The 23,769-nt window shown below is 41.2% G+C and overlaps 1 protein-coding gene across 1 annotated transcript in view; it reads left to right on the top strand.

Moving 5' to 3' along the window:
- Positions 1 to 2,533: 2,533 nt before the first annotated feature.
- The window catches only part of LOC103364501 (SLIT-ROBO Rho GTPase-activating protein 1), a 42,826-nt gene continuing 21,590 nt past the window's right edge, over positions 2,534 to 23,769 (top strand). The window contains exons 1-8 of the mRNA XM_008291646.1: positions 2,534 to 2,600; positions 14,928 to 15,123; positions 16,510 to 16,564; positions 16,654 to 16,761; positions 19,936 to 19,998; positions 21,207 to 21,404; positions 22,165 to 22,293; positions 23,399 to 23,620. Of these exons, the coding sequence (XP_008289868.1) occupies positions 2,534 to 2,600; positions 14,928 to 15,123; positions 16,510 to 16,564; positions 16,654 to 16,761; positions 19,936 to 19,998; positions 21,207 to 21,404; positions 22,165 to 22,293; positions 23,399 to 23,620 (1,038 nt within the window). The remainder of the gene's footprint in view (positions 2,601 to 14,927; positions 15,124 to 16,509; positions 16,565 to 16,653; positions 16,762 to 19,935; positions 19,999 to 21,206; positions 21,405 to 22,164; positions 22,294 to 23,398; positions 23,621 to 23,769) is intronic.

Raw genomic sequence — 23,769 nt, 5'->3', positions numbered from 1 at the left:
TTTTGTGGTTTCTTTTGTATGTTTTATGGTGGGTTTTTTTCAGTATATTTCTGTGGATGCTTTATTATTGCAGCTGTTTTTAATCACTGTTTTATTGTGTATTGTGTTTTAAATGTGGATTTTGATGTTTATTTGCTGGAAAAGGGTCAAAGAGTCATTTTGCATTTTTTATTATCGTGTTGTGGGATTTTTTGTGTGTGGTTGTTTTATGTGTTTTGGGGTTATTTTATAATTATTTCTTATCATATTTCAGAAAGTCAACCTTTTAACAGCTGGTTTGTGTCTTTTGTGGTTATATTGTGTGTTTTGTGTAACCATTTAGTGTCTTTTTGTAGTTGTTTTGCTTGTTTTTGCAGCCCTATTTGTGAATAAATTGTGTTTTTTGTAGTTGTTTTTTTGTCCTGTTTGGTAGTTTTACATTGTTTTGTGGTTGTTTTGTATCATTTTGTGGGTTTGTGGTTGTTTAATGCGTTTTAATTGTGTCTTTTGGAATTTTTATAGTTTATTGTGGTTTCTTTTCTAGGTGTTTGTGGGTGTTTTGTGTCTTTTTCTTGTTGTTTTGTGTTTTAGATCTTTAAATCAGCTATTTTGTGTATTTTTTCTGGGTTTTTTGTGTTTTTGCAGCAGTTTTGTCTCGTTTTGTGGCTTTTTGGTGACTTCAGAAACAAATCTTTGTGATCTCAGTTTAATAACTCAGTCAACACATGAACTGCTTTAATTTTTTGTAAGATTTGTGTTTTTATACGTTTAGTTTTTATTATATTTTTTAACTTTATTTCTTCCTTCCTGTGAGTGGCTGCCTCAGCTGTCAATCACAGCAGTAGCCCCGCCCCCAGACCAGACACACCTGTTTAATCTGCTCACCGGCTTTTCATTTCCTGCCTCATGTGAGGATGAGCTGCTGTGTGTCTGTGTGCAGATAAATCCAGCAGATGGAGACAAACAGCCACAAATCTGAACCCAAAAGTTAAATAAAGATTCAGTTTGAACTGTTTGTAAAAAGAAAAAAAAAGAAAAGGAAATAAAATGGTGACCTGAGTCCTGACCTGCTGGTTTGTTTCATTTTATGGTTGATTTTTGTCTTATTGCAGCTTTTTTGTCTTTTTTTGGCTGATTTGTGCCTTTTTGCATTGAGTTGTGGAGTTATTTTGCAGCTTGTTGATTTCTGTGGTTGATTTGTGTCTTTAGTGGCCGTTTAAGGGAGATTTATTGTCTTTTTGTATTACTTTACATTTTTTTGTTGTGCGTCTGTTCCTATTTCTGGTTGATTTCTGTTTCCTGGATTGTTGTCGGTCTCATTGTGGTCTCTTGTGTCTCTTTGAGGTTATGTTTTGGGCTATTTCCCATCTGTTTGGTGTCTTTTTTGGCTGGTTTGTGCCTTTTTGCATTTTTTTTGTTGTGTTATTTTTATTTTGTGGCTGTTTCACGTCCCATTTTGATGTTATTTGGCAGATAGTTTGTCTTTTTGTGGTTAACTTGTATGTTTTTATGGTTGTTTTGTATGTTTTTGTTGTTGTTTTGTGTCTTTTGTGAGCTTGCGTTGTCTTATTGTGATTGTTTTCTGTCAATTTGTGGTTGATTTCTTCCTATTTCTGGTTGATTTCTGTTCCTCTGATTGCTGTCGGTCTCTTTGTGGGGACTGTATTTTTATTTTTGTACCTTTTTATCGTTTTGCAGTGTTTTATATCTTTTTGTTTTGTGTGTCTGTGGTATCATTTTGCAGTTTTTGTTGCTGTTGTGTTTTTGTAGTTGCTGCTTTGTTGTCACTTCAAAGTGAGACTCAAAGATTTCAGACAAATTTGTGCTCATTTACATTCACGAGCTGATTTTTAAAATTAATCTACATTTCTCTGAATTCCTGAACTTTAAGTCTTTTCCTTCCTGTCGGGACTCTGAGTGGCCGCCTCAGCTGTCAATCAGAGCCGTGGCCCCGCCCCCAGCGCGGACACACCCATTTAATTTGCTCACCGGCTTTTCATTTACTGCTTCACGCGCGGACGAGCTGCCGTGCGCGTGTGTCCGTGTGCGTGAAGGTGGAGATAGCATCCGACAGCAGCAAACTCGCCCTGCTGCGTGTCTGCGTGCGTGCGTGCGTGCGTGTGCGTGTGTGTGTGTGTGTGTGTGTGTGGTCCGGCGCGTGTTGGTGGGCGTGTGCGCGCTCCTCCCTCCCCTCCCTGCAGACCGCTGCATGCATGTGCGCGCTGCGTTTGCGGCTTTAATGTGACTCCATCAGCTGGATGCGGGTCCTCGCGGCGGCAGCGGCGGTCACGAGTGGGTGATTTCTCCGCGAGTGTGCGTGAGTCCTCCTCCTCTTCTTCCTCTCCCTCCTCTTCCTCCTCCTCGGCGTGGAGCTGCGGGGCCACCGAGGCTGAGCTGCTGCGGCACTGGATGGATGAATGAGGAGCATGTTTGCGGGTGAAGCAGCCCACGGAGGGAAATAAAGCGGGATTTATTATTTTTTTTATTTTTTTTGCGTGGGGCTTTTTCTTTCTCCCCCCTCACCTCCTCCTTCCTGTATCACACCTGCGACACCATGTCAAACTCCAACAAGAGCAAGAAGGACAAAGAAATCCTCGCCGAGTACGAGAGCCAAGTGAAAGGTAAGACCGCAGCTCACCTGTCTGCCTCACCGGGACACGTCAGGGTTGTGGGTTCATCCTGAGTGCTGCATGGCGCCCGAGGGGGGAGGCTGCTGGGGGAGGAGGAGGCGGGGGAGGATGGAGGGGTCCTCTGCGGAGCCCCTTAAACCCAGAACCCGGCGTCCGTCCATTGGTATTCCTCTGAGGCTGTGACTGCAGCAGCACCTGACAACCAGGTGGTGACAAACCCCGGGGATGCTGGTTGCCATGACCGCGGGACACCCTCCTCCTCCTCCTCCTCCTCCTCCATCCATCCATCCCTGTGGCGCCATGGTTACCAGCTCCTCTCAGGGCGGACAAGTCAAATGACCTTTTGTGGAAAACTCAAACAGGCTGCTCGGCCGACGGGAGCCTGATCTGTGGAGAAATGCTCAGAATTCATTCAGAAAACAACCTCCAGCTGTTTTTGTGTCTTTTGTGGTCGATTTTGTGGTCGTTTGCGCGTCTGTGTTCGCTCAGAATTCATTCAGAAATAAGCCCCAGTGCAAATTAAAGCTGCTCGTGGTGAAATTTCAGAGAAAATGTTGCCGAAGCGGTTGATTTGTGTGAATTATTTTGCATCTTTTTGCTCAGAATTTATCCAGAAACAACCTCCAGTGCAGCCAAATTAATGCTGCTGCTGGTTGAATCTAAATGTTGCAGGAGTGACAGTCTTTGGGTTTTTTTTAAATAGCTTTTTGAGGTTTCTTTGGTTTGGTTTCTCCTTTTTTGCCACCAGTGCAGCCAAATCGATGCTGCAAGTGGTCAAACATGTAATGGAGAGTGTTGCAGGAGTGGCTCGTTTGTGTGGTTTTGGTGCGATTTTCTCGTTTTGTGCCCATTTTTTTTCTCAGAATTCATTCAGAAACCACCTCTCCTTCCTCCAGTGCAGCCAGATCGATGCTGCCGGTGGTTAAATTTAATGTGATGCAGGAGCTGGTGTGCGTCTGCCCGGTTTGTGTGTTTTGTGTCTTTTTGCATTTCTTTTTGCTGGGGATCCATTCAGAAGCAGCCTCCAGCGCGGCCGAGTCGATGCCGCCGGTGATTAAGTGTTGCAGGACTCGCTGTGTTTGTGTTTGTGTGCATGTGGCCTCACGCTCTGGCTTCTCGCCAAAACACACTCGGGGATGCCCTGCATTGTAATGACCGCTCGGATAAAGGCCCCCCCTGCCGCCGCCGCCGCCGGCCGCCGCTCTCCGCCGCCTCCAAACCTATAGATCCGCTCTGTAACTATGTGCTTTCCAAGTCTGCCTCCTGCTCCGGCTGCTGATTGGCCGGCGCAGGAGGTGGTGTGTAATGTATACGGGGAGGTGGGGTCCGCTGCTCGCCGAGCTGAGGTGAGCCCGGGAGGGAAAAGGTAGCGGGCGGATTATGCACAGTGCTGACAATACATATTTTGTGGATGGGGTTGAGCGTGCACTGAGCGTGCTCCTGATGTCAGGGCGCCGCCTTCTCGCCGCCGCCGCCGCCACCGTGTGACACCTAATGTGGCCGAAAGCAGCGAGACGAGGAGGGTCTTTAATGAGAAAACGTGAAAAAAAAAAGAAAAGAAAAGAGAAAGGAGCTCTGCAGGGAGGAGGTGGACGAAGAGCCTCCCGCTGCAGATCTGGTTTTCTGCCTCCGTCTGCATGCAGGTGATTAGAGTCCACATCTGCATACCTGCCAGACAGACGGACGGTTAGAGACAGACGGCCGTGTCGGAGGTGAACAGGTGAGGAGGCAGGATAACGAATTTAACGCCCCGAAGGCCCGCGACGTCGTCCACGTGCAGCCTCTCGATGATGATGATGATGATGATGATGATGATGATGATGCCGCCCTCGTGTCCTTGAACCTGGTCGCCGTGGTGACGGTCACGGCCTCCCGCCCCTCTGACATCACACGTTTCCCAACGCGCAAAAGTTTCGTGTACGCGAAGCTTTAAAAACGGGTTTCTGTTCTTTTATGTAGCATCATTTATATTTCAATTCTGTCTCCACAAGATTCTAATATGATTAAACCCTCACATGTATGAAGAAAAAAACATAATTTTACTTTCATACACTGACGGATATCCGCCCACTTGGGATCTTGATCTCAGGTTCACACCCCTTTAATCGTTCTGGGAAAATTTACATCATTTTCCACAATTAGCTTTTAAATATGTGCTTATATGAGCATAAAATATCGCCTGAATTCTCATTTTGAGCTACAGAAAAAAGACCTACAGGCCTTCGTTTACAACATATATTAGTTTGTCAACCTACAAAATTAAACACAAATAGACTTTCAAATATGTTTTGGGAAGGAAACCTAATTTATTTTTTTGAAATAAATATAATTCGTGAGCTGTGATGAGGAGCGAATGGAAGGCGATTTGGAAAAGTTCGTGTTTAGAGGCAGGAAACGAGGACGTAAGAAGATAAACTCAGAAGACCAGAGTTCAAGTCCCGTAATTAACGAGAAATCTCATAGTTGAGTCTAGTTTTTTGTCATGTAGTTTGTCTGGTTTTGATTCGGCCCCAAAATAGCAAAAACATCAGATTTTGTTTGACACCTTTACAGGTCAGAAGCTTGGTTAAGGTTTAGAACCAACCTGGTTTGGGTTAAACCACAATTCTTTTATGACATATTTGAAGCTTCTCCTCCATTTTCTGGGTTGCCACGGTGACAAGTCCATCCAACACAGGAACACAAACGGCAAAGATGTGTTGATTGGAGCCGCGTTTGTGATTTATTGCAAACAAACGGAATCTGGCAGAAAATACATTTCCTTTAATTAAGCTGCAGTTCAGTCATACGGTAACGGGATTTTGTGGAGGCCGAGTTGAAACGTACAGATTCTGGTTCTCCGTATGGACGCGATCGTAGACGAGGTTTGGGCAGATCGTATCGCTTAATTAATCATCCTGGAGGATAATTAACGGATCCTCATCAGCGAAACTCCCACAGTCAGTTTAAGAAACACGAAAAATCCAAAGACTCCCTTTGAGCAGCTCTTTGGATTTTCCACAAAAGACTTTTTTAAGGTCCGGCTGGTTGGTTTTAAAGACGCCGTCTAATGAAAATCCAGTTTTTTTAGCTTGTTAACACGTTCATATGGTGTTTTTATTTGCTGACAGAGTAAAGCATTGAGTATTTCTACCGTGAAGCTGCCCCATATTAAGGCTCCACATCGCACACTTTGTCTTTTATTTCCACTACATGCTCGAGCTGCCCTCGTGAAGCTTGTATAGTTTCGTGCATAAATTCAGACTATTTCGCTGTCGGTGGGTCGAGCTGATTAATACTTGAACCAGACGCCATGATGTAGCTGCGCAGAGGATTATGAGTTAAAAAATCATGTTGGACTGGATGTAGTAGAACATCCTGGCATTTTTTTTGGTTGGATGTACAACATATTGGGACAAACTGAATCTACGTCTTGCACACTCTACAGTATAAACGTGTGGATACTGGAATGCATCGGGTACGTTAGTAATTGACGTCCAATCAAGTCATTGCTGTTAATTTAGCCGATAAAGCAGAAATCGAAGGACGTACGCGTCATAAGATGTGTTGTGGATCAACTGCAGTACCTGGTTGTTCCACCAGGTGGAGTCTCTTCGTGTTTAATTTCAGTTTAGCAACTGGAGGAGAAGACAACGAGCAGTTCATGCTGGAAAAGCAGTGAGCGTTGTAGGAGTTCAAGTAGTACAGCTAAAATGTTTAAAACAAACTAGGAGTGATGAGGATATGACTTTTTTGGGCAATTTTTAAAAACACTTTTGGCAACTTTTGCGTGCTTTTTTTTTGACATTTCTTGAGAAATTTCAGACACTTTCTGAGGAATTTTCACATTTGGAAAAACATTTTGACGTTTTTTGAGTCGTTTAGGACAAGCATCGGATCATTTTGAACGACCTTTGAGTAGTTTTGGACAAGTTTTAGTCACTGCGGAGAAGTTTCGTGATGTTTTGGTCAGGTTTATTTTGTTAAGGTGTAGTACCTGGTTGTTCCAGCAGGTGGAGCCTTGTACTGTTTAATACTGTAGAGACCAGAGGAGGCATCACTCAGACTCCAGGTAGAGAGCATTGTGGGGGTTTAGCAGCAACGGACACCACGACAAATACTTCTGTGACGATTAATGACCTCCGAGCAGAACTCACATAATCAAGATGCGTTATCGTAAACTATTGACGCTTGTTGTTTTTGTGGCTGATGCATTAAGCTGGAACGCACACCATGATCTTATGATCCAGACTGACTCCACCATTCAGAGATCTGGGTTCTGTTGTGTTCCGGTCATTTATTGGGCGACTGCTCGTTGTCGGTAAACATGGATATCTGCGACTCTGGCTGGATGTCCGGGCTTGTTATCGCGCTGCAGAATCAATTCGGGACGATCGGATGCCTCCCCGGAGACCGATTAACGGGCCGCCTGGTCCCTTTTGCTGTTGTCATCATGTTTTCTAGCGAGCGCGTCGACTCCAGTTTGCATAGAAATGCAAGCAAAGTTCTCTATTTTGAGTTTGAGACATTTTCCACGTTATTTCCATGCAGATGCTTTCTCTCCTTGTAGAAGTGAACATAGACGAGGTTTGGTGGATAAAATCCACTAATTAATCATCCTGGAGGATAATTAATGAATCCTTGTCACCAGCCGGTTTGAGAAGCACAAAATCACGGGAGGACGAACGACATGTGAGAAGAAAAACAGCACGAAACTGTTGAAAAGGCCTGTTTCAATCCCCAGGAGACAAAACTACGTCTTCCAATAAAACAGTCGTTACTCAGTTTAATATCCCACAAAAGAAATGTCACGTTGGAGAAACTGGAACCAGAAAACAACAGAGAAGTTGTTATTTCACTGTAAAATTACAATATTCGGAAAATAGTTTTGAGATTCCACATTTTAAATCATCTCTGACGCTTCAGTGTCGGGATTATCCGAACATCACGGCTCCGTTTTTTGTGAACTTGACTGAGTTTAAGCAGTAGATGATTTTCACAGCTGTTGAATTTAAAGGAAGTAAATCAGTTTAAATAAAGTTCCAGAGAGACGTTTGACTAATAGAACCCACGTAAAGGTGCTTGATGTGACTCCATTTATTCGTACGGTGTAAAAAAAAAAGAAACCAAAATGCATCTGAAATGGGCAACACCATTTTAAACTGGTTATCGGCACATTTTTAATTCCGGAAAACACCTTGAAATCCATCTTTAAATACAGTTTGTGGTTTTACTTCACCTGAAAAGTCTCTGTTGGAAGTTTGAGCACGAAGCTCGCAGCGCTAAACGTTGGCGAATAGTTGAATATGTTAAAGTGTTTCCTGCTTTTTTAACATAATAAAACAAAAAAACGATGCGACTGCAGCCTGTTGTGATTAATCTACCAACTGTTTTACTTTGTAGAGCAAAAGTTCAGTCTGTATATTAAACAAAGTGCAACACGAACACATCGGAGCTAAAAACATCAGATATTTATACAGATATTTTACTTATTTGAAGGAAAAAACATGTACTAAGGATTCAAACTGATTTCAAAAATAAAATCTTTTTAGCCGTATTTGACTGTAAATTCTTTTTAAAAAGTATTTTAACAGATTTTCTGTGCTTTGTTAAATTAAAGCTCATATCATATAATTTAGAAAAAAGTATAATTTAAGTCAACTGTAAAAAATGAAAGATGTAGATAATGTTCACGTTGAATTTTTTTTTCCAAATACTAGTTTTCTCTTTAACAGTGTTTGACTGTAAACTATAATATTCTATATTTTGCAAATGTCGGCCATTATTTTTACACTTTTTGAAAATTACAGTATTTCACCCTTTTTCTGCCATATTTTTTGTCTTTTTTTTTTCCAGCTAAACCTTTAAAAGTTTTAGTAAACGTACAACTACTTCTGTCAAAAAAAGGCATAATTGTTTTTTTAAAATTTAAATTAAAGTCGGTTTAAACAACTGAAACCATCGTAAACTCAGCAGCTGCACGTCATCCTGGTTTCATGTCCGACTTCTAGCTTCGTCCTCCACAACAAAACGAATCCGAGGAGCTTTCAGATTAAATCACTCGACAGATTTTACGATACAAACCCTCCGTTTCCTCGTTCCTCCGTCAGACTGCAGCTCGTCTGATCAAACGCTGTCTCGTGTTTCGGGTGTTTCGAGGACACGAGGAGGTTTCTTCCGAGAAGCGGCGTCTCGGAGATCAAACGCTAACGGACGTCCTCCTTCGCTACCAATCAGCTGTGATCAGAGCCCGGAGTCCCGTTGATAAGATCTGCCTCCTCGGTGCGTCTGCAGGAATCTTCCTCCTCCTCTGCAGCGGCAGCTTTTGTCTTCTGGTGACGACTCGTGTGAAGACCTGCAGCTCACAGTCATTGTCTTTATTAAGTCGGCAGCAGGATGGTAATTAGTCTTTGACTCTTTGATCTGGTTCGTGAGCAGAAGATGGTGATAAATGCACATCATGACGCTGCGTTCTGGATTCAAAGGCCTCTCACAGGTTATATTAGTCACTGGTTTACTGACCTACTGGCAGAAATATGAGGCTACAGGAACAACACTGTGGTGTTGACTGTAGAAAACTGTAAATAGTCTTTACAAATCTGTATGTTTACGTGTAGTAATTTGCTTTTCTATAGTTTGTGACTGTTAGATTACATGGTTTTATTGTGTTTGACATGAAGATTCCAGTGTTTAGCAGGTTTTTTTTGAAGATTTTGTGCAGAAAGTAGTGACAAATGCACATTACTGGACTGCATTTTGGATTAAAAGGCCTCGTATACATTATATATTATACTGCGCACTGGTTTTACTGGTTTTACTGGTTTTACTGACCTACTGTGCATGAATATGAGGCTACACATATAGGACAGGTGTGGACTGCAAAAAAAACAACAAAAAACTGAGAAAACCGGTAAATAATGTTTACACAGTGTTGTTTTATTTGACTCTTAAAATATAGTATGTTTACAGATATTTACTGAAAATATCAGTATTTAATGTTTATTTTTTGTTTTTTTAATAGATGTGCAGAAAATAGGGATAAATGCACACTTTTAGACTATATATTCTGGATTAAAAAGCCTCATATACATAACACCAATCACTGTTTTTACTGAGGTAACACATATAGGACTATGTTTAATACAACACTAAAAAAACATGGAAAAACTGTAAATAATGTTTAAAAAGCTGCATGTTTTCCTAATTCGAGACCGTAGAATTAAACGGTTTGATTGTATTTGACTCAACTCAAAATATTTAATTTTTACAGATATTTTCAGTTTCTTTAAGCATTTTTGAACTTTTCAGTTTTTAGGTTTTTTTTACGTATTTAGTGCAGAAAATGGTTGTAAATGCACAATATTAGAGTGCATTCTGAATTTAAAGGCCTCGTATACATTATAATGTTCGCTAAAGGTAACGCATTGGAAAACTCATTTATATCCACAAAAACCCCCGTTAGGATAACGTGGGATGTATTGAAAGAAACTCGTATTTTGTTGATTTAGTTAATTTCAGGACTCCACAAATAAAGTTCAAAGCCAACAATAAGTTCTCGAGCTGCATTACAAACTATGAATTGAGCAGAAATTGAAATTTTAAAGACGTATTTGCTCGAACCACCGTGAAAAGTTGATGTTTGTGGGGTAAAATTATTGAAACTTCAGGATGATGAACCAAAAAGTGCTGCTTGAAAAACACAATAATATCAAACAGTGAAGGTTTTCTTTGAGGTTTCTTTGGAAAAGGTTTGAAGTAAATATTAAACAGTGAGATACGAGATGTTCAGACAAGCAGCAGGTAGAAGTTAGTCATGGAAACGTCATCCTGCTGGTCTTCATTCTACGGTTTTGGGTGATTTATTGTCTTTTTTTTCCATCTCTATGATGTATTATGGCCTGTCTTTAATAAATAAATCAACAAATAAATGAGCTAAAAATTTTGTCGTACGTTCGTGTCACAAATATTCACATAAAACAGGGATTTTAGAGATGAGTCTTTAGGAAGTCGGGCGGTTTAACTATTTGCTAAATTAACCGGCCAGTTCTTGTCTTTACGTCTTTATTTTTAGATTTTGACCTTAAGTCTGTTCTTGTAAGGCTGAAAGATGTTGGTATTAGAATAATTTCCATTCATTTGTCTGCAAAAACCTGAAAGAAACAGAAACGTCACATTTTAATCATTGTTTTTATGTCGTTTGCATCGTCTTTTGTGGTTTGATGCCACAAAGTCTTTGTGAAATTATTTTACTATATGAGTAAACTGGATTCTCGAATATGGTTAAAAGACATTTAGTTTGGAAAGAAACTCAGTTTTTGGCCGTAACGTGGAGGAAAAAGTCGGCCACTTTGAAAAAGAACAACAAAGTCTGAGTTCGGAGGCGAAAACTTGAGTTTCACCGACGACACCGAAGATCTTCTCAGATGAAGTTTAGTTTTTACTGGTTTTCAGTCACTTCCTGGTTCCTTTTTTTTAAAAAAATTGAATAAAAAGCTTCTGAAACTGACTTCTGGAGCACCGAGGGGAATCTGTGCTGTAAGAAAAAATGGATTTAGAGGAATCCCAACAACTTTCTGTGAATAAAATCCATTAAAACTCGACTCAGTTTTTATGAAAAATTGGCTCATTTTCAAGGCGTGATTTTGAAAATTCATAATTCCCCCTTCTGCTTTTCTTGGTTTCTCATTGCAGAGACTTTAACTGGTGGGTTTGGACTTTTTGTCTTCATGCAAAAAGAGACGTTTGGTGGATTTAATAAGTGAGAACCTAAAGTTAACGGAGAAAACGGCTCCACGGAGAGTTTAAACCCAACAAAAGGCTTCATTTGTTCGTCTGCGGCGGCTCTGATTCATGTTTATGTAAAGAAGCTTTTTCCCAACAGGAACCACGAGAGTCGAGACGAGTCTGTTTCAACACAGAACACATCCCGTCTGGGAATATCTGGTGTTCTGTTGAAGTACGTCGACTGATGAAGGGAAATCCTCGACTTTTACGAAAGAGGACGAAGAAATTTGTGCAACAACGTTTGTAAAACTTAATATTAAAGCAAGAAAAGCGTCAAACTTCACCGTAGTTCTTGTCGGTGTCAGAGTTTTTGGAAACTTTCGGATTTAAAACGGTCGATAACCAACCTGTTCACAACCAGATATGAGTAAAAACACCTCGTGGATAAAGTACCAAGACTCAGACCGGATTAAAATTAAAGGAAAGTCAATGTTTTCTTTCTACCTGTTAAGTTTAACCTTCTGAAAATGACAGAACTCGGCCTGTGTGAGTTGAATTTAAGTCAGAAGTCTGATTTCTAGCTTGTATTCATGTAGTTCTGTCACAGGTTTTTCATAATCATCTGTTAATTGAACTAATCGTGACTCGTGTTCGAAAGCAGCTGGAAGAAACCAACAGAAATGTTGTATTTATTCAGGTTTTCCACTTTGTTTTGTGGTTTAACGGCACCGATGAGCTGAACGAGTCGTTTAAACAAAGACTTTTTAACTTTAGTGTGATGAAAGCAGGTCGAGTGGCAGTTTGTATAAGAAAAGTCTTTAATGTATGAAGCCAAACATTCGTAGTTTTAAACATCCAGTTTACGATAAAATGAGATTGAATCAAATAGTGTCGTTTTTAGGCACTTTGGACGTCATTTATTCATCTCAGGCTTTTATCTTTAATTTAAATCGATGCTTAAACAGCCTCAGATTTCAATAATTGTCTCAGAAAGTATTCGATGTATGAAGCTCAACGTTCACAAAAAGCCGTTTTAAACATCCAGAGTTTGTGATTCAAAAGTTTGAAGCGAGTTGGAGCTGATGGAGCAGAAGGAACCTTCATTAAAACCTTCATCTCTGTTAATATTTGTTTTCTCGTTAGCGTCGACGTGTCTTCGCCTCCTCGTTTCTCGTAACAACGCGCTGGAGACGACCGGATGGTTCCCGCTCTGCTGCTCGTAATCGGGGTTTAAACGAAACGTCGTAAACGTCCGCTTCAGAGCGGCGATTAAACCTTCAAACGGGCCAATCAAAAAACGCCTCCCGTGGCCGATCAGCCAATCGGAGGCCGGCGTTCGTCTCGCCGAACCTTCATTCAAGTGAAAGTGTTGCAGCTCCACATGAGACGGCAGCCATTTTAAATTAGCGGGAAAACAATCGATGGCTCGATCGATGGCAGAGTTTTATGGACTGTGGAGGCAGCGGGAGGTCTGAGCGGCGAGCTGCAGCTTCGTCTTCACCTTCCTCGTCACGTGGCTCGCACACAATGTGTGGTTGCCAAGACAACAGGTAGTGGAGTGGATGGAGTCCCGGGGGATTGTTGTGAGCGAGAGAGAGAGAGGTGGAGCCGCTGTGTGTTCGGTGCTCGCTCGCCCTCGCCGCTGCAGATAGATCGAGCTGTGAAGCGGCGAGGCGTGCAGCGAGCATCGCCATGCCGACTGCAGGTGTGTGTGTGTGTGTGCGCAGAGCGTGTGTGTGTGTGTGTAGGTGTGGGTGGTTTAATGCGGTCGCAGGATGTCGTCCAAGGTGACTCCTGAGAGGAAAAGCGGACAGCGTTCATCGGTAATCACAGCGGAGAGATCGGAGGCCGGAAACGAGACGAAGACTCAACGTTTTAATCAGAATATTCAGTCGCTTGGAGCTAAACGTGCAAAAACCAGGACCGGCGGTCACACCTCAAATCAATATCCCCGTTTACCGTCACGTTTACCTCGACGATATCCTACAAATACACAGAACCTGTCTCCGAACAGACCTTTTCAATTAGTTGCACCGTCTGAATTTCAGTCCGTAAATAGATAAATAAATAAATCCCCTGAAAAAACTGAGAATCTGGAAGCAAAGATGCCCGAAAAATATGGTAAAAACAGTTCAAATGACACCTAGAAGCTTCAGATATTCACATCTACAGTGTGAACTGTGTAGTTTTATGGACAATTGCTGTAAAACAAAGATATAATGACATATCTTGAGGTCTTGAGTTCTTTCTCTGATTGATCCCAGGAAGCTGATGCCATCTAGTATTTGATGTTGATTGATTTTATTGTGTTAATTACAGATTCTTCATTTGGACATTACCTGAACGACAGTCTTGGTCTTTTTTTTAACCATTAAAATGTAAAATAATTGTTCTTTCTGTGACTCTACGGGAGGTGAATTAGCTGTAATTTAAAAAATAAACCCCTCACAACAAAGTCTGTGAAAAACTAAATGTTCTCGGTGCAGCAGCAGAGACCATGTGACGAACATTTAGCTTTCAAGTGAACAACAGGAAGTGTCTCCTCAGACGATAAGAAATTCTTTATTTAGGAAGTTAATCGACCAGATTAGCTGCTGCTGTTATTCACCTCATGTTCACATCAGAGCAGAGCTCAAAATGATCTTTTTTGCCTGCTTCGATGGCTTATAATCATTTCGACCTTTTAATGTTGCTGGTTTGCTGCAAGAGGCAACTTCAGGAAACTGCAGTTCCTCAAATGGCCACTTGGGGCTGGTGCCAGTAGCGAGTCAGTTCCATCGATCTCCATGTTAAAATGTGCAGCTTTACAGCAGAAGTAAACCCGTTTACAGCCTGATACAAGAAACAGTTTGGTCTCTGAAGCTAATTTCCATGTTTGTGATTACTGTAGAGGGGGCGAGTCTTTTATAACGTACCAGTTCAAATTGTGTTACGGCTTGAATTTATGCGTAATTAAAGTCGTGACAGATGGATGCCACTGTCGTACAGAACATAATCCACCTCCATGCATCGTTTTTTGTTTGTTTGGTTTTTTTTTGCTTATTTCTGGATTAGCTCGGAGTTTGAAGGCCAAGATGGCGACTCTGACGCTGTTGAGAATCGTTTTACGCATTTTTTGTTGCTTTCTGAAACGAAAGTGAAATAGTGTAAATACTGCTCACAATACTGTCCCTAGCATGGATGTTTACCAAAATAAACAGCGTTAGCATGTGGACCGCCGTGTCGGAACATCTCAACATCAAATGTGATTTCCCACAATTGCCGTTTTCTTGGACGTACACTTTTTAAACCCACTTTTTGCTTTGGTTGTTATTAAAATACACTTTGATGCCCGTGTGAACAAATGAATTTATCAAAATATATCGACGCGAGTGAAACTGGGTCAGAAAAGTCACAGTCATGGCCGGTAAATCTTCTTCTTGGGAAACTCTGCTGTTGGGCCTCCTGTGTCTTCATCTCCACCCATAAACCATTGATTAGTTGAATAATTGATTACGCAAAGACAGAAAAAATGTCAAACATTCCACCACCGGCTCCTCAGAGGTGGATATTTGCTCTGGTTTCGTGGTAAACAGCCGATCTTTGGGCGTTGACGCTGTGTTCTGGTGTCTGCAGATGTTCGGACCCAGCTGGTGGAGCAGCAGCGATGTCTGGAGCAGCAGACGGAGATGCGAGTTCAGCTGCTCCAGGACCTGCAGGACTTCTTCAGGAAGAAGGCCGAGATCGAAACCGAATACTCCCGAAACCTGGAGAAGCTGGCCGAAAGGTTCATGGCCAAAACGCGCAGCACGAAAGACCATCAGCAATACAAGTAGGCATTTATCTGACGGCGTACTTCATGTTGTGGAGGCATAAATGTGTGCATAGGGTCACATTGTCGGGGCTCCAGTTCAGTCAATCCCTAAATTTTGCAGTAAAGACTCGGTTCAAGGTTACGTTTCCAAGAAAAAACCCAGAAAATCAGCAGAAAATAAACACATAAAACCAAAAAATACATACAAAAGACATTGTTGGATTTTCTTGTGATAAGAAAAACAAACTCTTGTCACTGTGTTTTTTGGCATAGTGGTCAATATTAGTATGAATACTGGTTACAGAGGGTTGGGTTCTACAAAAGCCGCTGCAAACGCAATACATACGCTACATATTTAGCCAAAAGAGTTTAATTTGACCACAAAGACTTCCTCTACTACAAAATGTATAGTTTAAGCGGAGAAAACATAAAAAATTTCACATGAGCTTGAAAACAGATGAACTGATTTCCACTTGAGTTAGCTGTTAGGTTTAGCTAAAGCTAATTTAAACACTTTTTTCTGTTTTAATTGACAGTTTACATTAGTGTGGATCCTTCAGCACATTAATTTTTTTTTCCTGCTGAACCTGTGAGACATAACAACAGACGGCTAAATCTGTAAAAAATTATGGAAGGAAATGGTAAATGAGGCTAAAAGCTAACTAGCCGTGGTTAGCATTGTAAAGCAGACGCTGACTTTAATGGATTCCACTGTTTCTACATCTTATTTTGTCATCACAACTTTGAATCCCGCAAAATGTGTCATTTTACGGGAAAAATCAGCTTTTATATTTAACAATAACTTTAGAAAACCAAGGAACACTCAGGCTTTAGGGCGATCCCTGAAGATTACCTCAAGCTAACTAATGCTAGCTTTTAGCTTTATTTACAGCTAATTACTTTATCCTGTTTCCTGGAAGTGAAGACTCAATTTTAATGCTTCAACACCTTCAATTTGCCACATCAAGCTAAACTTTAAAAGTAGTGTTGATACAAAGCTAACTAGCCTAAGTAGCCTTGGTTAGCATAGTAGCATTTGAACTGTTGTGTGGTTAAGTATCGTTAAATCAACTTAGAAGAGTTTTATTATAAATATGCCACAGAATGTGTAATTTTGGAGTAAAAATAGCCAAAATATTTCACAAGAACTTGAAAACAAAGGTAAACGGTTGTGAATGCTCTCATGCTAGCTAAGGCTAGCTGTTAGCCAAAGCATCCACTTTATAACATCAGTCATTGGGGAATACGATGATTTTAACAGCCTTGAAGCTACACGGGTGGAAAATAGAAGGCTAAAGATATATATTAGGGAGTTAAATTCTTATTTTAATCTATTTTATCGTCCTTAAATTGGTGTAAATGGTTTTTTACTTCATGTAAAGCATCCTGTTGTGTTTTTTCCAGAAAGGACCAGAACCTGCTTTCTCCCGTCAACTGCTGGTATTTGCTGTTGAACCAGGTGAGCCGACGTGTTGCCGACTTTCCTCTGCGGCTTTATTTACGGTGTGAAGCGTCTAAAACCACTCCGTCCTTGTCTCCGATCTCCAGGTGAGGAGGGAGAGTAAGGACCACGCCACCCTCAGCGACCTCTACCTGAACAACGTCATCACCCGCCTCACCCACATCAGCGAGGACTCGGCCCGGCTGCTGAAGAGGGTGAGTCGCCTCAGACGCCACATTAATGAATGAGTTTTATCTTTTGTCTGTAGCGCTTGTTTTAGGAGAAGAACCTCGATGTTATCATGAAACACCTCCTTCTGCATCCGTGTGCAACAAGCGTCCTCATTCAGGTGTTTCTGTATCCGTGTCCTGAAAACCTTCTTTTCCTTAAATAAGTGGAAATTAGTGCAGCAATAATTATTGTCTTAAGTTTGAAACAAAGACAGAATGAAGCTTGTTGCTGCAGCAGAATTCTATTAACAAGTTGTTTTGCATTAAAGTGAGACTTTAATAACTTAAAAATAGGAGTTAACAGGGTTTGGGTTGCTAATGTGAGATATTTAGCTGTTGTTGTGAGTCGGTTTGTCGTCTTTTATGACTTTATATTTACTTTTATTCCATATTTTCAAAGTGTTAGCTGCAAAGTATGTACTAGTAAGTAAAAATAATTGTTTGTTGTGGAAATAATGACGTAAAAGAAGCAGCAATGTGTAAAGTAAAAACAAAAAGGACTAAAAATAAGGTTGACATTACTCAATAGGTAGATTAATTAAATGTAATATTTGAATAATCTCTGCTAAAAGTGCAGTATCTGTCTGAGATGTGGTGCAGTAGAACCATAAAAGCAGAGAAATAAATAGTTAAATGTGAATTTTTTGATTAGTTTTGGCCACTTAGAGGCATCAGGAACAACAACTTTGACTTAACGCTAACTTTCGAATTAATATGATGAATTTGTGAGCAATAAATGTAATTAATTTAAAGTCCTGTTTCATCAGTATTCACACTCTTGTATCTCCGGTTTTGGTCTCCAGCGTCTTCAGAGGGACATAACGAACTATTTCTTTTGTGTTCTTTGGGTAAATTTTCCCCTTAAAACACCCTTAAACAACAGAAACACCTTTCAAAGACGTGCCTCTATTTAATTTCCTATTTTTATGTCGGTTATTACAATAAAATTGATGTTGAAAATAGTTTAATTTTATTAAATGAACGAGGTTTTAAAGTGACTCTATAGAGCCGAGAGAGTCAATCAAAACAATAAAGTTGTGGTTCGGAATCAAACAATTAGATTAAATTAGGATTAGGGTTTTTTTTTCAAAATTTCTTTACTTTTATTTAGAAAAAGAAAAAACATTTAAAATGCAAAAAAAAAATCTATTAGTTATGATTGAATTGATTTATTATTTATCACGTTAAAATGTCATTTAAAAACAGCTTAATTTCCTCATTAATAATGAATAAATAAATAAAATTTTAATGTCAAAAATTAAAGGTTTCTCTGGATGGTTAGTCGCTGCACGCGGCTGTGATTTGATTCTTGATTACCATAAAACTATTGATCAGCAGTAATTAAAGGATCGGAGCCCTTCCTCCTCCTGCGACGGTAAATAAACGGAACGCAAACAAATGAATTGGTAAATGAAACGCGTCGATCTGCACTCGGCATTAACCAGCCGAGCGCTTTGTGGCAGCATTAATATTACATTATGCTAAATGACTGAGGAATCCCAGGATGGATGGATCCCGTTCCCATGGCGCCCGCTGAGAGACGGTGGGTTGAGCCGGTCGCCATGGCCACGGGGCTGTCAGCGTTGTCATGGCCACTCAGCCGTCTGTCTCCCCGAGGTTCTGATGCAGGTCTCGGTGCTGCTGCACTTTAGTTAGCATGAATAAAAGAGGAGCCGGAAGCAGATTAATAATGAAGCACGGAGCTAAAGTTGGAGGCGGCTGGGAGCGTGCACGTGTGTGTGTGTGTGTGTGTGTGCACGTGTGTGTGTGTGTGTGTGCACGTGTGTGTGTGTGTGCGCACGTGTGTGTGTGTGCACGTGTGTTTAATTTGTTAACTGTGAGGCAGCAGCGCTCCGGGAACGACTTTACTTTTCATTAGAATCAACTCTGAGCCTGCAAGAAGCCAACAAGCCTGGAGGTCTGAACACAGCCGGCTGCCAGGGAGGCAGGACTGGTACCAAAGTACTGGTACTGCTGCTACTGCTGCTACTAAAGTACTGGTACTGAAGTAGTGGTGCTAAAGTACTGGTACTAAAGTACTGGTACTGCTGCTACTAAAGTACTGGTACTGGAGTACTGGTACTGCTGCTACTGCTGCTACTAAAGTACTGGTACTGGAGTACTGGTACTGAAGTAGTGGTGCTGGTCCTACTGCATCTACTGAAGTACTGGTACTGCTGCTACTGTGTTTACTTAAGTATATTTACTGCACGACATTTGCTATATTTATTGCAGTACACTTACTGCATTTACTACAGTACTTTTACTACAGGGCAGTACTGAGGTACTTTTACTACAGTACTTCTACTACAGGGCAGTACTAAGGTACGTGTACTACTGCAGTACTGAGGTACTTGTACTACTGCAGTACTGAGGTATATTTACTCCAGTACTTCTACTACAGTGCAGCATTAAGGTACTTCTAGTACTGCAGCACTGAGGTACTTGTACTACTGCAGTACTAAGGTACTTGTACTACTGCAGTACTGAGGCACCTTTACTACAGTACTTTTACTGCGGTGCAGCACTAAGGTACTTGTACTACTGCAGCACTAAGGTACTTGTACTACTGCAGCACTGAGGTACTTGTACTACTGCAGCACTGAGGTACTTGTCGTACTGCAGTTCTGTGGGTCTCGTCCTTTATTTAAAGCTGCTTCTATAACCAGAACTCTGATGAAGAATTCATTAAATGACAACGTTGTTCATCTTCAGCAGAAACAAACGCGTTCAGACTGAATCCTTCAGCTTCAGCCTGAAGTCTGTTCGTCTCTAAATCGTCATAAATGAGTTTTAAAGCATCTCAGAGGATCGTTAGAGGGAATCCGTGGATTTGACCAGTTCATGTGTTTGTTTTGTGATTTTAAAGAGCAAACAAACGTAAACTAAACAAACACCAACAGATTTTAGGGAAAAGCTCTAAAAGTCCTCATTACTGCTGTGGAACGGAACCCGTCAGAGGTATTAAAGGTTCTAATTAATGTCAAACTGAATGTATTCAGTCTGTAATGTCTTGTGATGCGTCTGTTCCATGACTGTGTGTTTTATTTAAGAGCAAAACCCTAAAACGGACCAGAACCACCGACGTGGTCCCTGAACGAGGTCCGACGATGTATGTTTGTGTTTAACGAGCTGGTTTTGCTTCCCGTCCTTCTCCAGAGTAAAGAGATCATCTTCCAGCTGCAGGAGGACCTCATGAAGCTGCTCAACGAGCTCTACACCGTGAGTGGACCCGACCCGTTAATGAGAACCAGTTTTACTTTGTGAACTTTGGCCGTCAGCTGGACGCCTGATGTGATAAACTTCCTCCTGACCTTCATGCTGTGAATGTTTTCAGAGTTAAAGGATCCAAACTTGGTGCTTTTTGCCTCAAGTCCTTCATTTCTGAGCCTTAAAATAAAGAATTTCTCGTTTTTAACTGGTTTAAAACAGGTCGTGGATCATTTCAGTCAGTTTTTGAGTCATTTTGTTCAAGTTTTCAGTAATTTTTAAAAACATTTCCAGGCAGTTTGGGTATATTTTGGATATTCTGGAGAATTTTGGAGTCATTTTTAACAAATTACGACACTGATGCTCAGATGTTTATAGAGAAGAAGAACAAAAACCAGATTTAGTCTTTAGACTGGGACACCTGGATGGATGTCAATGGGGACATTTTGGCCCTGTTTATGGTAATATTGTCTTTTTTGTGGTAATTTCAAACCTATTTGTGGTCATTTTTTTATTTTTTTGTGGTGGTTTTATATATTTTTATGACTGATGGGATTTTGTGGTGATTTGGAATCTTTTTGTGGAGATTTAATGTCTTTTTTTGGTCATTTTCTGTTTTTTTTATGGTAATATTGGTCCTTTTGGCTGTGACTTTGTGTCTTTGTGGTAATTTTAACAACTTTGTGGTGATTTTGAATCTTGTTACGGTGATTTTGTTTTTCTCTCTGGTAATTTCGAACCTTTTTATGGTGATGTTTTTAGCTTTGGTGCTGGTTTCACTGGTTTTTATGGTGATCTTGTGTTTCTTTGTGGTCATTTCAGCCCATTTTGTGGTGATTTAGAATCTTTTTACGGTAATTTTGCATCCTTTTCTGAAGATTTCATGTCATTGAGGTAATTTTACATATTTTTTGTGGTAAAAACAACTCAGACCCAGATCCAGTGTCCAGACTGAGACACCTGGATGGATGTAGAACCGATCTGGTGTCAGGTTCTACCAGAACCCAGATGTGTTCTTTCTCCTAAATGTCATGTGTCTATCTGCTGTACTGATGAAGTTCTGAGGCTCAGAAATGATGGAAAAAGTCCATTAAGGTGATCAATCTGGACCCTCCTCTGTGGACTTGAAGGACCTGGACCTCTGGAACATTCACAGTCTGAAGGTAGAACTCTGGTCAGTACATTAAGAAAAACTGTTGTTATGGGCTGCCGTTGCCTAGGTGATGAAGACGTACCACATGTACCACTCGGAGACGGTGAACGCGGAGACCAAGCTGCGGGAGGCGGAGCGCCAGGAGGGACGCGTGAAGGGCGTGTCGGGGTCCGGCGGGGGGGTGGAGCCTGTGTTCGGCCTCCGGATAGAAGAGCGCCACCAGAGACGCAACGCCGCCCGCAAGATGGAGAAGATGAGGGAGAAGGTGAGGCTTCCATCATGATAACAACAATAACACTGGGTTAACTTCACGGGTTTCAGCAGGACGTTGGGAATAAAATAACCTTTCTGGAATTTTTTTTTTTCATTGGATTTTACATTAATTCAACAATTTTTCTTGTACATACGACCAAAACCAGATTAAAGAATCATCAGCAAACCTGTTAAATTAATCCATTGTTTAAATGGGGCTTATTATTTATGTCATTGTTGGGTTATTTATCCTACCAGCTCTTCTGACTCCTACGTCGCTGAGTTTTAACCTCCATGTCGGTGTTTGTTGCTGTTTTTTTTTTTTCATTTTCGTATCCGGATCTGTTTTTATGTCATATATAATCGTCTACAATGAACAATGAAACAGGTGTGAGAGTTTGAAGGTAAAATTTGAGCTTATGTTGGGTCAAAGCAACCTGTTGTCTGTTGTTTGATGTGTTTCCTGATGGTTCTGGTTCTTGCATTGGTGCTGTTTTAACCCAGTCTGATCTATTGATACCTGGACTTCATATTTGTTTGATGCATAACTTTTATCGTATTTATTGCTAAAAGACAGCAGTTTTTGTATTTCGTCCCGACTATAATATGATTCATGATACAAACTGGAAGGAAAATTGAAATAATAGTGACTCATAAACTAAATAAAAATGGAAGTCAGAACCAGCTCATGGCACCAAATCATGTACGTACTCTTCATTTGGACTGAAAACCAGTGTTTTAATGGGTTGTATTCCCGTTTCTCTCTCCGTCAGAGGAAGGCAAAGTACTCAGAGAACAAACTGAAGGCCCTGAAAGCCAGAAACGAGTACCTGCTGACTCTGGAGGCCACCAACGCCTCCGTGTTTAAATACTACATCCACGACCTGCCCGACATCATAGACGTGAGTATTTCACAGCAAGGAGTCTGTAGTGATATGGAAATGTGGAGTTGTGAGGTAGACGGTGGGATTTTCTTGGGTGTCCATGATGCCAGAAGTCAATTTCCCTTCGATTTTTTTTTTCGATTTTTCGATACATCACATTTCAAACAACTGTTCTTGTGCTGAAGTGCTTTCTAGTAAATAATTAGCTTAAATGTTGGGTTTAGACCCCTACAATGTTGCTTATGATGTGATTATACCTCAATGATTTGCATATTACTAATAAAAACCCTACAAAATTCTATAAAATCCAACTTCACCAATCTTATTTTCCAACCTTGTGGCGCTCACGGTATATCACGCTACATGGAAAAGAGGTACAAGATTGAGAGTTGTGGTTGGTACCCGTTTACCGTCACAGACGTCGTTGTCATGGTGCCCCTTTATTGGTTAAACTCCCATGATGCTCTCTGCTTGCCAACGTAAGCTGCACTTAATCCGATTGACCGCCTCCTTTGGTTTCTACTCTATGAACCACAAATTCTCGTAGTTTAGTCGTAGCAACTGGACTTGCTTGAGTTCCTTGAAGACGTTCCACCTCTCATCCAAGAGGCTTCATCAGTTCTGACTGACCCGTTGGGAGTTCTACATACTTATTAAGGAGCCGTTAGGACTTCAGTTTCGGTTTCAGTTGGGGGTTTGTTGCTCCTCCCCCTTTGGCAAGTCCAATTGTTACAATTAAACTACGAGAATAACCATGACCTGGATGACTGAGAATCTTCACAAACCTATTGAACACATATGAACAGTGAGAGGCTCCACCTGGTGGCACAACCAGGTACTACAGCAAGTGTACAAATCCACTTTGTTAGGTATTATATAGCAATTAATCAGTAAAATGGAAATCACTGACCTACACAATTAAGGAAGAAGTCAACCATTAATCCCAAGGTGCATTTTGACAAGTCACAGAGCTCAAAGTAATACATGTCGCTAACTGCAAATGACCTCACTTAGACCGATTTTGGTTGATTTTGTGTTTTGTTCACTTTTGCAATCACAAACCCACGTAGTCCCACAATATGTTTGGATGTATTTATTTATGTTTCCTCCCTGTGTGCCGCAGTGCTGTGACCTAGGGTACCACTCCAGTCTGAGCCGGGCTCTGAGGACCTACCTATCAGCCGAACTGAGCCTTGAAGCCTCCAGGAGGGCGGGTCTGGAGGTCCTGGAGGGGGCCGTGGAGGGCCTGGATCCCGCCCGCGACCGGCAGCGTCTGCTGGGCCTCTACCCGACTGCCTTCTGCCCCCCACAGCGCTTCAGCTTCCAGGCCCACATGGGAGACGCAGTCAGTGTTCTGGTTACTGTCTGCAAACACACCGCTGGGTTTAATGCAAAGAGCTAATCGATGATGCTTGGACTGACTTGTAGAGACGACGTTTAGCCCTCTGAACCCTGAGCAGCTTCTCTTTTTAACTGCAATATAAAGTCCTGCAG

The sequence above is a fragment of the Stegastes partitus genome, unplaced genomic scaffold (genome assembly GCF_000690725.1).
Source record: "Stegastes partitus isolate 25-593 unplaced genomic scaffold, Stegastes_partitus-1.0.2 Scaffold753, whole genome shotgun sequence".
NCBI lineage: Eukaryota > Metazoa > Chordata > Actinopteri > Pomacentridae > Stegastes > Stegastes partitus.
Note: the sequence above shows the minus strand (reverse complement) of the source record. Positions and strands in the feature narration are given on the sequence as shown.